This window comes from Parus major, chromosome 1A, assembly GCF_001522545.3.
Source record: "Parus major isolate Abel chromosome 1A, Parus_major1.1, whole genome shotgun sequence".
Lineage (NCBI taxonomy): Eukaryota > Metazoa > Chordata > Aves > Passeriformes > Paridae > Parus > Parus major.
Window position 1 is genome coordinate 5100464 of NC_031773.1, and position 15123 is coordinate 5115586.

At 40.5% G+C, this 15123-nt stretch overlaps 1 protein-coding gene across 11 annotated transcripts in view; it reads left to right on the top strand.

Moving 5' to 3' along the window:
• The window catches only part of CELF2 (CUGBP Elav-like family member 2), a 545877-nt gene that overhangs the window by 466617 nt on the left and 64137 nt on the right, over positions 1 to 15123 (top strand). For all 11 annotated transcript variants that reach the window (XM_015627339.3, XM_015627335.3, XM_015627333.2 and 8 more), the window contains 2 exons: positions 392 to 440; positions 9021 to 9155. In XM_015627339.3, the coding sequence (XP_015482825.1) occupies positions 392 to 440; positions 9021 to 9155 (184 nt within the window). The remainder of the gene's footprint in view (positions 1 to 391; positions 441 to 9020; positions 9156 to 15123) is intronic.

Below are 15123 nucleotides of genomic sequence, written 5' to 3' on the forward strand. Positions count from 1 at the left end.
GCTAGTTCTTAAATTACTTGAAAATTACATCTTGGTTTTGGCAGTGGTTGAGCGCAAGATAAAAAAAAAGTTGGTAAAACAGAAACCAAGCATGCCATAAACTAATGAGAGCTGTAACTTTAGAGGTCTTCTGAAACTAGATACAGCAAATTAAAGATTTATATGAGTCCTATGGGCCCAATGATTTTTTTTTAAACTTCCTCATTATAAAATACTCCTTTACAATTTTATTCTTTCCTATAAGCTTATAATACAATGTTATTTTGAACTTACATAATTTCAACATGTTTAATATTAAAACGTGTCTCTTTTTAGCCCGTCATTAAAAACATCACTCTTGATTTCTTATGACTATCCAACCTGCCTTACTCTCTTTCATTTTTGTTTTTAGATGCATCATCCTATTCAGATGAAACCCGCAGACAGTGAAAAGTCAAATGGTATGTGTTAATTTATTCTTATTTAATTGCATCTTTCTCTAAACTAAAGTTAGCCAAACACTGTAAGAGTTTTTGCTTTTACTCCTTTTGTGTTGAATATAATAAGCATTTTCCCTACACATGATATGTTGGGAAGGTGCTGGGCTGCTCTGAACTCCCTTTTGTCTTCTGTTTTAAAGAAGGAAGGAAATGTCCTCAGAAAGGGTCTTCCTTGTAACTGCTGTATGTCCTGACCTATCTCACTGCATACATCCTTCCTTTGGGTTCTCCTAACAGAGGTAATGTGGGAGCACCTGAGATTGATAAGATGGAGATAAAATGTTAATGCTGAAAATTGAAAATAAGAGAAACAAAAAGGCATACTTGTGTTAACACACTATGTAAGTACATGATTGGCCTTAAACATTTGCCAAAACTACCTATTTACAGAAGGATGCCATTCTGTATCTGAGCCAAATTTAGGTTTTAATCATATGCTTCATTATGAGCTGGGAAGCCCACTTTGGTGCTCTCTGTATACTTATTCTTCAAAACGATTGAAAAATGAATGCCATAAAGACAGTAATATCCATTTGGAATACTAGGGTACTGCCTAAGTGGATGTATATGACATGCAAAATAGATGGTAAGCTAAATCTATTAAACATGCTAGGTTTATATATTCAGGGAAATAAGATAATCGAATGGTAGTGCAACTTGGCAGCGTGTGATTCTTTAAAAATATATACGTGTCTATTTTGCCCCTTGATTTGTTCCTGTAATTTTCTAAAATATATGTTAAAGATATCATCTGCCTTCTTAGATTGCAAGAGCTTCATTTTCCCTTAAGGCCCACATAATCAGAGCTGGTTCCTCCAACAGGCATCTTTGCACCTCATTAATTAGTAATCAGGGCAGAAGCCGTGCACTTAGAGATCTACATACCTGCAAATGTAAATTATGATTGGGCTCTAAATCTCTCCGCAAGGCTTTTTTAAGGCTTCTTTTTTTGCTAATTGTAGTGCATCCCTTTTTCAGGCTTCTCCAAGGATTATGAAGTTTGGAAGGAAATTAAAACTTCACATTATGCTAGGTTTCCCATTATGATAACTTTCCAAACAAAAGTGGCCAAGAGCACAGGAAATATGAGCCCTCACCCATTTGTGGGAGGGGTTGTTCTCTCTGTCAGATTGGAATCATAGAATTGTTGAATATTTTGAGCTGGAAAGGATGGATATCCATCCATGAGGATTCTGTAAGTCTAATTCCTGGCCCTGCACAGGGCAATCCCAAAAGTCCCACCATGTTCTTAAGAGCACTGTCAAAATGCTCCTTGACCTCTGTCAGTCTGGTGCTTTGACCACTGCTCTGGGGAGCCTGTTCCAGTGCCCAGCCACCCTCTGGGTGAAGAACATTCTCCCAAAGATTTTTTAGCAGTGATTTCTTGCTGTCTTTGAGTGCTCAGAATAGAGGCCAAGGCACCTGGATGGGCAGAAGGACTGAACTTTTCAGGCCTCACGGCAGTCAAGGAGAACATTGTTGTTGGAATCCAAACTCCAGTCCCTAGTATTTAGTGCTAGCAGTGGGCACAATTATCCCTTAGGCACAGGAACGCTGGCCTGAGCTCTCTAAACTAAGTATGGCCTCCATGGGTTCTTCTTTCAAAGACAAATTTCACCTCAATTTCCTTGGCAAATTAGAAAAATAAGAGTCAATGGGTCAGAATTGACTCCCAGTGAGTTACTTGTTCATTGCCTGAAGTGTTTCTGAAGGAGATTGAACATATTGGAAAAAACAGTGCGGGGAATTGTGCAAATTCTGTCTCTCTGCAAGTAGCGCCTGCTTGGAAAGCAGGGTAGGTTGGCTCCTGGCTGTTAGTCTGGGGTTATCTGCATGAAACTCCTGTCTGCTCTGTGGGATTACTCTCTTATTTTCTGGCATCTATTCAAAGCATAAAAAATCACAAGGGTTTTTTCACTTTTTTTTTTTCCTTGCCTTTCTTTGTATTTTTGGGGAAAAACAAATTGTCACTTTCGGGGTTCCAACTGTCAAATTAAACACCTTTTTAAATTTAGACTCCTGAAGGGTGTGGGAACTTCTGATAGGCATGTTCAAGGGGTGGTGAACTTTTTTTTTTTTTTTTAAATCAACTGGAAAAATAGGAGGCAAACTAATACCACAATGATGGTAATAATGGTGCAGCCCCTCATAAAGGCAGGGTGTAGGCATGGGGTTCATGGAGTGGGTGACAGTTTGTGAGCAGCATGGAGACCAAGAAAGAGAAAAAACAGCAGCTTGGGGGATGTGGAGGTTGGTTTGGCACATGTTTCCTGTATGCTCCAGGCTATCCATCTGAGGAGGTATATTATCCATGCCAACAGCAAACTGTAAACTGTACCTCTTCAAGCAGATTGGCAATGTCAAAGGGGAAAAGAAAAAAGACATGCCAAGGCATCTTGGTTTTCATGATCCGTGGTGGTTGAGCTTTTGAGGAATACTCAAATCTCTTTGATTTCTGAGTCATGGGAGGATACCAGTGAATTTTATGGGTAGAGTGGTGTTTCTCAGTTTGCGAACAGGTTAAAGAAATTTTCTTGGTCAAAAATTTGTTGTGAAAATATGTGTAGGACAAGTTGAGTACTGTACAATCCTTCTGAGCTTGTACATGCTTGTGAAGGAATGATAGACCTGTTCAAGTTCCATCAGAAGGAAGGAGAGGTACTCTCAATCAACTTACAGAAGTTTTCAAAGAACGATATTTGCTGTGTGCCTGCCCCCCATATTGAATCCCTTGTGAAAAAGCTTTGAATGAGCATCCAACCCAGAGACTACCAGGATGAAATGCTCCTCCTTTTCCATCACTGTTCCTGCTCTTAGATGTCTGCATCACCTGAGGAATCTTGTCCCTTGACACCAGAGGCCAAGCTCACCCCATGGAAACTGGGAGATGGGTATGGAAAGGACACCTCCAGCACACCTGGACCAGGTTGCTCAGAGCATCTCCCGGCCATGAACATTTCCAGGGCTGGGGCATCCACAGCTCCTCTGGGAAGTCTGTTCCAATGGTTCCTTCCCTACCTACAATGTGTCTAAGTCGTTTCTCTGGTCATGCATATGAAGCAAATCTTGATCTCTTCCACCAAGCTTTTAGCCCCTAGAATTGATGGGGCAAGAGTTGCCCTCAGATTTAATTAATTTGTCTACCCAAGGGGATTCTGAAAAGTTCTGTTGAAAAACATAACATCTCTTGAAGATTTGCAGATCATGAATTTTGTGGTGTGTCCTGGTCTGATCACCTTTCTGCAGGTTGTTTTAACCTGTCTAGAAAGTTTTGTTTAAGGATTTTCTCCCAAAAAAGCATGTTTTCAACTTTGAAGGCTCCGCCATTACTAGATTCATCACTCACAGTATTTATCCTTTTAAGGACATTTTCCCTTATTCAAACAAAGGGGGTTCCTCCAGTCTAATGCTGAAAAACTTACACACACCTGCTTGACTCTAAGTTGTCTCTGGCAATTAGCGTCCCACAATTTGCAAATGCTTGAATGTCTTGGATCTGCATTTGAGCACAGTCAGTACTTTCAGGTACATATCCCGCAGACAGTATGTTCTTAAATGGATCAAAACATCACTGCTCAGGGAAAATGACAAGATTCTCTATTTAAAAAAATTAAAGTAGGGAGGAGGGTAGCTGAGCAATCTTACAATTTATTTTCATTGATTTTATTAGTGGAAAATTAAAAAAAATAATTTTGAAATTCTAAGTAGCACAACTTTTCCGATTTGGAGGTAGTAATTAGATGCCATATGTTAGCACTAACACATAGAAAACTTGATAATTAATGCAGGCAGCTCCGGATTCAGGTGTGACTTTGACAGATTGTATGCAAGGGGTTTTCACAGGCTTACAGCTAGGGATAAAAAGTCTGATTTCACCTCTTCCCTTCTATGTGGGAGTAAAAAAACCAAAACAAAAAAATCCTCCACACCATTTACACAAAATTAACTATTTATCTATTTGCTCAAAAGAGAAAGCATCTTCTGGGTAGAGGATGCACTCTTTCTGACTGGACTCCTCAGAAATGTATAATAAAGGGTTATAATTTTGATCTTTCAGAATTTTGGGGGTTTAGAAGAATGAAAAGAAAAGTTATGTTGAATCTTCAGGGAGATTTCCCACAATTATTGCAGGGTTTAATTCTTTTGTAGCATTCAGAAAATAATCTCTACTCCTTTATCCTCCTGGGTTAGCGCAAGCAATCTAATACAGCCTGAAAGAAATGCTCATTACTGAAGCAAATAGAGTAAAGCTAAAAAATTAGACCCTTCAGGATGTTATTCTGCACGCTGGATGTAGTGCTGTCAGAAGACAGGAGGCTCAGTTTGAAAAGTTCCCCCCCCCAGCAGAGAAAGACTTCATCTCAGATAACCTTTGATGGCTAAGGCAGAGTTGTGGGTTCAAACACGATGCCCAGGCATGCATGCTGGTGATGACAGTGCTAGCCTTCACAGGGTTACAAGAGCAACTCACCTCATTTTATAACAGATGTCTGTAACTCTCCATGCAGTGTTCCTGCATTCTGGCAAACCCCACCCCAAATCCAGGAGGCTCAGCACTGGAAGCGTCACTCGAGCTGCCCTGGCAGCACAGCCAACCTGTGTTTGTAATGTGTTGGGATGGATTAAAGGTGAACCCTGTAATGTGTTAATCAAGAAACTGTGAGGTTTCACACTTTCCTTCCTATAAATAGAACTTCAGGCCTTGTTTACTGTGACCTTCTGGCTGCTTCTGCTCCATCAAGAAGGGGCACTCAGCCCCCCCATCCTAAGTGCTGCTTCCAAACAGTTGTATCTACTTCATTCCCCTAGAGTAGTGTAAAATAGTCAGAAAGTTCAACTAAGCCCATGAGCAAGGTTCAGAAATAATGATGTCAAACACATGCTAAAAAAGTTTTGATTTTTCTGGATTTTGAATTGTTGAAACCTCCCCCAAGGGTGGGAGAGAGAGTTATCAAGCAGCAGTGAAATGCTTTTGAGATACATGCACACAGGTGATAGCCCTTGCACACTGTTTGTTATCCTTCCTCCAGCCTTCTTTGCCTGCTCTCATTGCCCAAAGCACTTGCAGCTCCCAAGCTTTGTCCAGTCCCACAGAGCTCATTTATTCCTCCTGTCCCTGCAGCTGGAGCTCAGGACATATAGACGTTATCATGATGCCCAGGATCTGGGAGTTGGCTGGAAGGTAACAGCATCTGTCAATCTACTCAGTCAATGTGAAAAAAGCTGTAATCTACTGTCAGTAGCAGGGGAGAGACTCCCATGACAAAGGCCATCCCACCTGGCTGGGAGAGGTGATATCTGTCACTCTTTGAAGGAACCAATCTCTTGGCATTGCCAACAGCCAGCTGAGCTGAGACCAAACCTGTAGGTCACTGAAGTTAGGCCAGATGGGTTTAGGCTGCCATCCTTTCCCTAAGCAGCAGCACCCATCCCAGCCTCAGTGTTTTGCTGGGTCATGTGTGTTTAATTCTAGGCTCCTCATTTTACAGCCCATGGGAGAAATCCAGCACACAGGGAAATCTGCAGGCTTGGCAGATCCAGAGGGAAGTTTGCTGACCTCTAAATACGTTTGACCCACACTTCTTGCGCTCTGTTGTCTGATTCTCAGACATTGCTGGTGTGGCTGGTAAGAATTCATTTTAGAAAGAAAGAAGTGGCTGACCAAAAATGCAGAAATAACTCCTGAAAATCAGTCTTATTGAGGTGGAAAAGTATTCCTTTCTCTGTGTGGGAATATATTGTTAAAAACTCTTTCAGCCTAATAATATCAGATGTTCTATCAGACGGAGTAAAAACATGTCATTTTGATCTTGACAATTGTCACTTTAAATGTTTTTTATGCTGGGCCCCTAGCCAGAAAAAGAATACCAATTTTCTTAAGCTTCAACACTGATCAGCACTGACTAATGGCGCTGAATGCAGAGCACATCATCATATCAATATGTTTTCTGTACTCTGAGCATTCTTCATGAAATCTGCATTTTTTAGATGTACAGTACACACAGAGCTGGATGTTTAATTTACTATAAAATCACCCTCAAGCTGCAAACCTGCAAATCATGTTAGTTAAATGGCATATTTATAGGTTTACTCTCAAAACCGAAGGAGGCCAATGGGGAGTTTGTCGCCTGCTACTCTTTGGAAAATTAAAACAAAGCCTTCTGTTCACATCTCATTTCTTTTGAGTTTCCATGTGAATCTTTTTGGTTTGAGGCTTTGTCCTGGCACCAAAGCAGGACCCAAGGAACCTCCTCTGGGATGCTATGGCAGGCATTTGTCCAACTCAGCAAGTAGCTATTTTTAAAGGGTTGGACCTAGTCTACCCCTACCTTAGGGTAGACCTGCACACTATTTCAAGCCTAAGATCAACCCAAATTTAAACTGGCTGGTGCTAGCTGACACAGAGACACTAAATAAGAGGTTGATAATACAGAGCAGAAGACAATGCTTGAAAATGTTCTTGGCACCAAGGCTTCACCCAGCCTGACCTGAGTCTGTGGTGTGGAGAAATCCAGACCTGGCAGCCCAGCGGGGTGCCTTTCTCAAAACCTTTCCTGCACTATGGCCATAGTCTGTAGCTGTTGTTGAGAGGACAGGCTGGCCAGGGGACTTCCTCAAAGGCTGCTCATGGCAATATAGGAATTGTCTGCAGCCAGGTTACAGGCATCCTTCCACCAGCAGAAGTGGCTGCCTGCATTCCTCTTGTAGCTGTGAGCCACGCAATTCAGCTTTTCCACCCTTAAAATAATAATTAGCAGCATCAAGGTCAGCTATATATTATGAATCATATGTAAAGTTTCATAATTAGACATATATATATATGTATACATAAATATCTCAACTTGCAGGTCTTATTTGCAATCACGCATATTCAGCTCCTGATCTGTATATAACTGTCTCATCCCATGCATTCATCATTTCTTAACCCTTTCTGGAGGGTTCACTTGCGTGTGGAACCTCAATATAAAGTGTGAATGAAAATGTTCAGTCTTGAGGAATCTCTGCTGAAGAAAACATCTTCCCCTGGGTGTTAAATTCACACCAATTTTCTTGCAAGCTTGTAGAGTGAGAAGTTGGAATTGCAGGGGCTGGCCACTGTTTTGGGTTCTGAAAAATGCATGGGTTTGGTGCTTGCTTGTATAAAAGCTACAAATACTTTTTAAAGTCAGCAATTTAAGGAGAAAATTACTTCAAACGCTTCTTGTGATCAATAAACATGAACCTCGTCTTGTTATTCTTGAAATTATTAAATGCACTGAAAGTGTCGAAGTATAACACAAATAAAATCCTAGAAAAAATGGACACAGTTCCTTCTTCTTCGGCTGCAATTTTTTCCATGTGACAAACTCGTTGTAATACAGGAGACAGAGTTAGAGAGCAAGGGAGGATTCATTATTTTTTTTTGTAAGCCCAGAAATGAAAATACTTCATTACAAAAATAATTTGCACAATAATAGAAATAAGTAAGTGCAGTGCAGACTCTCTGGAGAAAAGCTTTCCTTCCCTCTTTGCTTCCCCACAAACCCTGACAGTCTGCTCATTAACAGGGAATTGGATTTACATGCCATTTCCAGAGAAGAAGAAAGCACTGGTGTATGTACTGTATAATAAGCACTTAGATTTTTGGTTTAATATAGATGGGTGGGTGCGTTAACATTTTTAAGTTTTTCCAGAGTGCATTAAGTTTTGATGACCTCTTTCATTTTTGACAAGAGTCCCCAGATTTGAGTTTGATTAATAGGACTGTGTGCATCCTGCTGCAGCAGTCCAGGTTGTGTCTGTGACAGTGCAAGCAGGAAATATTCTACCAATAATTCAGGTAAAGCACATTTTCCATGGGGTTTTTTTTGCAAACTCAGCATCATTACGCATCAAAGGGTGTTCAAGTGGTGTCCTGAAATATGTCTTGTGTCTTCCTGAAGGGAAGAGGGCTGTGACACTGAAAAAAAAAAGAAAAAAAAAAGAAGAAAAATTTAATGCCTTCTTTCTCCAGAGCAGTCATTGCATATCTGCCTTTTCAGTGCCATGCATTAAGTTGGCTGAAATTGAAAGCTCAGACAGGAGCTGCTCTCAAAACATTTCTCAGGAATATTTTTCATTAGCTTGTATCATTACGTGCACAATCTCTTCTTCACCCTCACCCCATCATGATGTCTTTCACACACGAGGGGGTTGAGGGAATTTATCTGAATTAGAATCTATGCAAACGATATCTTTAAAAGCGTCTCTAACACAAGATACTTTCCTTTTAAAAGCTGTGAAGGGGAGGTGTATGCAGAGTGACTAAGACAGCCAATTAATGTTATATAAACAGCAAGCGCCACTAGAAAAAGGAGAGAGAGAGAAAAAAAAAAGTAGATATTTAGGGTGGGGGAGAAAGGGGGAAGGGAGGTTGTAAGTATAAAGTGTTTGCCTTAGGACTTGTCTTCAGTTACAGAGCCAGACTCACATGACTGGAGCTTGGTTTGATGTGGTAATGAAGCATTGATCACAGGAAAAAGATGAAATGGCCTTTGCTCATTCATTATTTTTATCTTCTAGCTGTGGAAGACAGAAAATTGTTCATAGGAATGGTTTCGAAGAAGTGTAATGAGAATGATATCAGGGTGATGTTTTCTCCGTTTGGCCAGATAGAAGAATGCCGAATCCTTCGGGGACCAGATGGGCTGAGCCGAGGTGAGTGTGCAGTCTGTAAAGTCTCTTTCCTTAAGTGCTAATTGGGAGCTTTATGTCACAGCCAAGGTAGGCAGAGCTACTGTCTGCAGCGAGAGGTTACGCTGTAATACGTCCCACGTGATGAAGGCATCCACATGAACTTTTCACAGTGACTGAAATTATCACCTTTTATTTCCAGTGTCAGAAAGGTCTCGGTGCCAACATATTAACTTGTGTTATCACCCTGTTTGTCAGCTGGAAAGGTTCCTTTGCACCCTGAGAAAACACCCTCAGTTTTCTGCTCTCACAAAATCAAAGTTGCTCCCCTGACCCCATTTCTGCTTTGTAGCACAAGGCCAATAAATAAATAAAAAAATAAAAGGACAGGACTGTAAATGACTGCTTGAAGGCATGAGGGGTGATGGGAACTGGCCCTCGTAGGAATCTCCTCCATTCCTGTGTTTTCTTTAACTATATGCAAAACATAGGTCTGCTGTAATTGAGAAACAAAGAGGTTACCTGAGAGCTTTGCCTGGACTAAAGTTTGTAAAAAGAGTTTTAAATCTTGTGCCTCTACCACATCCCAAAATCCAGGGCAGAGGTGTTAAGCATCACCATCAAGAGTGGTCAAGTGGCCAACCTGAACTTGGAAATTAAATGCTGCACAGATTTCAATAGCCAGTGATCCCTTTTGAGTGCAAAAGTAGCTTTTAGGGAAAGGCCTTCTGAAAAGCAATTGAAAACAAAAATAAATGTATATTGATGACAAAGACTGCATATTAATTCCATGGTATATGGACCTGAATTTATTCTCAGAGCATGAACCTTCTCAAAACATCAGTGCCAGGACTTGGTGAGTGGAAAAGGAAATAGGGATAGTCCCATCTCTCAGTGCAGGATTATGCTGTTGTACCTGCCACAGCCATTTAATGGCACAGGGAGTAAAATAATTTTAATTGTGGAGCTGTGAAAAATATCACATCTACAGAGAAACAAATACATAGAAAGAACACAGTTTATGCATTTTATTACATTTTCAAAACGCACAGAAAAAGGTAATAGCACCCACTTTGCATAGATGTGGGTATAGATTTGGATTTTCTTTTCTTTACTCTTGGATCTACTTGTTTCTTGTAGGCAATAGCATCCACAAATTTTGTGCAACAATTTGTGCATGGAATTTTTTTGTTTTGTGGGTGGTCCAGTTTCTATAAAACACCTATAAATTTCAGCAAAGGACGTGCAGGTATTCCTATATATCATGGCACTGCTTGAAAGCACGTACTACTTCTGAACAATAAGGGCTTTTTGAAAAAACACTTTGATTATAAATAGGGAGCCCAAGAAAATTATGCCCTTAGATTTATGCTTTGTGATCCTCAAATTTTGGGGGCTGGGGATGCAGCAGTCCCTTCAGGCAATGAGAGCCTGATGATGATGTCTTTTGCCTTGGGGAAGATTAGGGCACAGGTCTAAAGCTGGCTCCTTCAGCTCAGTAAGGAATGTTTACTGATAGAGTTGAGTGCTGCCATTATCTTTCTAGACCCAACACTGAGGCAAAATAAGTATTTCTGATTTTCACTGATTTCATTGTGTGAGCAGCACAAGGAAGGGATGATGGAAGACACAAGTGGGAAAGGAGCTAATTAACTGCTGAAATAACAAGATCTGCACATCAGATGTTTTGAGCCCCAAAAAAAGATTTAATTGACTTGTCAGCATCACCCAACAAAGAAATGGATCTTTCCTGGCATCCATAAAAATCCCCCTGCACACTTGCTTTAATTCAACAGACTGGGTATAGTAGGAGCATAGAAAAGCTAATTATGAAATCCAACAGAGTAAGTGAGATTGGTGGGGTAGTTTTGTTCTGCTGTGAACAGCAATCTCACGACAATCAGGAGCTGAGATTCCCAAGCCACATCTCCAGTGTATCAGGCAGGGCAGTGTTGTGTGCTGGCCAGCACAGCTGTAGAGTTAATGTGCTGTTTTCTCCTGCTGGAGACAGAAGATCTCAGTCCAGGTAGGTCACACACCAGTAACCACAGCAGAGCTGCATCCTCTGTGCCACTCGGGTTCATTTCGGTCACAATCACGACTGATATTCTATCATGCCCTCATGCCTCATGCCTTGTTAAACTTGAATTGCTTTCTACACACCCATGTTCACACTTCAAAATGGGTTCAGCTGCGCCAACCAGGTTTTCAGGCAGATTTTTATCAGCTTCACAAAACCACCACTCCATGAGAGAAGGCAAAGTGTTGGGAAAATGGTTGGTATTGCAGTTGAAATGAAAAGTGCTGAGGGACATCTGCAGAGGAGGGAGCTTGACTGAAAAAGCACAAGGTGAAAAACTGTTTCTGGAGGGAGAATTTATACTGTTAAATCTTTGTAAAGAGTTCCAATCCTTAATCAGTTTTAATTCATGTTACCATTTCCAAGATGTTAATTCCCTTTGCCACAAACATTATTTGTTTTCTCAGTACCCGTCCAGATGTGCTTCCCTCCTAGACACAGAGGGGTGAATGAAAAATAGTCAGTGTCTGAGGAAAACACTGACCATGCCAGAGCCTTTGGGAGCTCAGTTCAGTGCTCACAGCAGTGAGATGGAAATGTGGTCCAGTAAACTCTGTTTGGTATCCCTTTTCAATTGCATAACAAGTACCCCTCATGGTATCTCAGATGAAAAAAGCTTGAACAGTATCTTCCTTGGTATTTATGCCATCTTTCGAGCTTTCTTAAAGGGTTCAGGCAAATAATCTGTATTACCAGCAGATAGTTGCAAGGAATAGCTCCAGGTTACACTGCGCAGTAGAACAGTTTTGGTTTGGACTGGGTTTGGGTTTTTTTACTTAGTAAAGACTAAAAAGGTTTCAGTTGACTTTGATTTTAGGCCATGTCTATACTACACCAGCAACTTTACCACTGGGAGGGTAACAGTCTGCTGTCAACTCATAGCAGGATTTAGGGTTGTATTGTACCACATGGGCTCCAGTAGCAAGGAGGACTCTTCTCCTGTGGCATCAAGGGAAAAGGTAACACTTTGTGATGAGTGTGATATAAGTGCTGAGATAAAGGGAGAGGGGGAGAGAGATGGAACTCGCTGTTTCTATTGCAGCTCCTAACTAAGAGTTGACAGAACTTTACTAAAGTCACACCCATTGCTGTCACCACTGGTAATGGACCATCACCTCTTCCACTCCAAATTCCTGTTGTCAGTTGTTTGAAACTCAGCTCTAAAATGAGACTAAAGTAATGATACAGAGCTCCAGTGGTGGAGCAGTGTATTTTAAGGAAACTGAGATTTATTTTTTTTTTAGCTTGAGTCATGTTTTCCCCCATTGTTACATAGTCCTGCATCTAAGAAACAACCATTGTTTATACCTGTAACTTGGTATATTTCGATCAGCTGCAAGAAGAGGCAGCAGCCAAAAGGCATCGCCTTCCAAAGGCTCTGGGATAGTCCCTGTGAAATTAGATGTCTGGCAGCGAGTAATTCCTAGCTGTGAAAGGTATTAAAAAATAAAAATACTCTGTTGGCTGTAGAGATAAAGAATCCAGCAGCCATGGAGGCTGGCCGCCTCTTGAGCAGGGTACATGGGACTATCTAAAGAAGCTTGCCACTGCCTGTACGATATTCATTATTCAGAGAGAAGGATTCAGCCTGCAGGGTTGTTTAATCCATCACTTTTTCTGAAGACCTAAGTATGCTTTACAAAAATTCATGATTGTGATATCATGTGCTAAGCTTCATTATCATCAAAAAAGTAGAAGTGAACTGCCTCAGATGATTAAGATTTTAAATCACTTATTGTAAACGGCTTAAGGAAACTTTCAGACCTCCCGACTCCCAGCACTATGTAATGTCTACATGACCACAGATGCCAACACAGCCAGCCAGGCAATAAGAGCTGGAGTGTGTAAAAATAGCCAGAAATACCCAAGTTTGATTTGCAGCTGTGTAGCTGTGCCACTGATGTGCTGTATTGACCATTGGTGAGTTGGTGGCTCATCATCTCTGTTATCCTGTTGATTAAAATAAGGGTAGCAATGCTCCTCTGCCTTTGTTAAATGATTTTTTTTAGATCAGTGGATCAATATCTCTGTATCACTCTAGGAATTATTACCATCTGTAATGATGATAAAAAAATCCTCTTATCCTTATCACAGAAGCACCACATAGCAAATTATTCTGCTGTATTGCTAAGTGCAGATTTATATGTCAGATACCAGAAAGAAGTCAACTGGGTTAATAGCATGCACTGAAAAAAACTGCTAATAACATGTAGAGAGAGTTGGATATACCATGAAAACTGTGCAAAAGCTCAAAATGCATTTTTCTACATCTTCTAGGCTCCTAATTGTATGATTTTTTAACAAAACATCACCAGACACATGGGACAAGTGAACAATTTCTGCAGACATTGATTACAACAATTGTTTTTCCCATTCTTTCTTTGCTTTAAGAGCAAGTTAGAAATGGAATAGCGAGTTACACCATGGTGAGGCAATTTAATTTCTTGAAAATCCATTCAGAACTTTCAGATTCAAGGGTTTTCTTTATGAATTAGTAAAAGAAAATTAATATTTGCATCACAATTAATTGCAGGGGAGGATAGGTGAGGAGACTTTTATGCTGGGGTTTTCTTTCTTCTGGATATTTACTGCTCCTTTCTGAGCTAAAGTAACACAAAGTGCCAGCTGTGGGAACACCCTAGATTAGGGGTCACCTTCTGAATTGTGTATCAGTCAGTGATGGGAAGCAAGGAGAGTGGAAGCACTGTGTTTGCAATAGCTCTTCAGAAGCACTTCTATGCCTTATTCCTTTTGCTGCAATATGGTAACATTTTCATTTTTTCCAATTATTATGGCACATTTAATTTTGTTTTCCTTTGCTGAAACTCTTTTGCAGCTGGGAGGGAAGAAACACATCCAACTGACCAATGTCTCTGCTGGCCTTTGGCCAGTAACTACATCTCAGATTTCCATTACTGCAATTTTGCAGCAATACCTCCCAAGAGGCAATCCTGAAATGAAATAATTTGCAAGAGGCTTTATTCCAACAAGAGGATCATCGAGGCACAGTTAGAGAATATGGTCTTTGGTACCCATTTAATTCTGGGTTTGTGTAAATTCTACTTACTGAAGTCTGTACTTTGCAGGGTGGGTAATTGAATGTCCAATTAGAAATGCTTCAAGGGAACCATGAACTTCAGGGAATTCAAAATCTACAACTGTCATCCAGTCAATAGTCAAGTCAGCAGAGCTGAAGAGCTGAGACATGGTTACAGGATGTGCCTTTTGTTACCTTTATGTGCCTGATATGCATAAACTGAAGAGCTTCGCTGTGGATTTTTCAAATTATTTTCTTTAGACTGGATTGTTGCACTTGGTCTCAGACCTGTCATTGTGTGTGTTAGATAATACTTAACAACCAAATATCACTACAGGAAACAATTTGATGTACAATTTAGTTTGTAGATGAAATGTATTTTAGCCAACAAGACAGATTTTTGTGTGATGTCTTCATTAGAAGGCTGTTTTCCAGGATGTTCCTTCCTTCAGACTGGGCTGTATTAGCACAGGAAAGAAAAAGGAAAAGTCTACTTTGCAATCTCAGCTAGAAACATTTTAACCAAACTAGAGCTTATTTTTATCACACTTCAATTTCCATAGCTTTTTATTCAAGCCTTATCTTTTCTTTAAATAGAAGCTTTCATCTCAGAGGATCCCAACTACTCCTTGCAGGAGTATTTGGCAGCTTTTCACTTTTGTTTCTTCACAGAAATTGAAGAAAAACTTGTTTACAGTGCTCTGGGAAGCTGTGGTGCAACTATTACATTACCAGCTGTGCAGCCACCACTCACAGCACTGCAATTGCTTGGGTGACTTTGAAAATCCCTGAAGTCTTCTTCTGTGTTAAAACCATGTTTTCAGACTTCCAGACAATGTCTCTGCATTTTGCATCTCCCTTTGGCTTCACTTGCA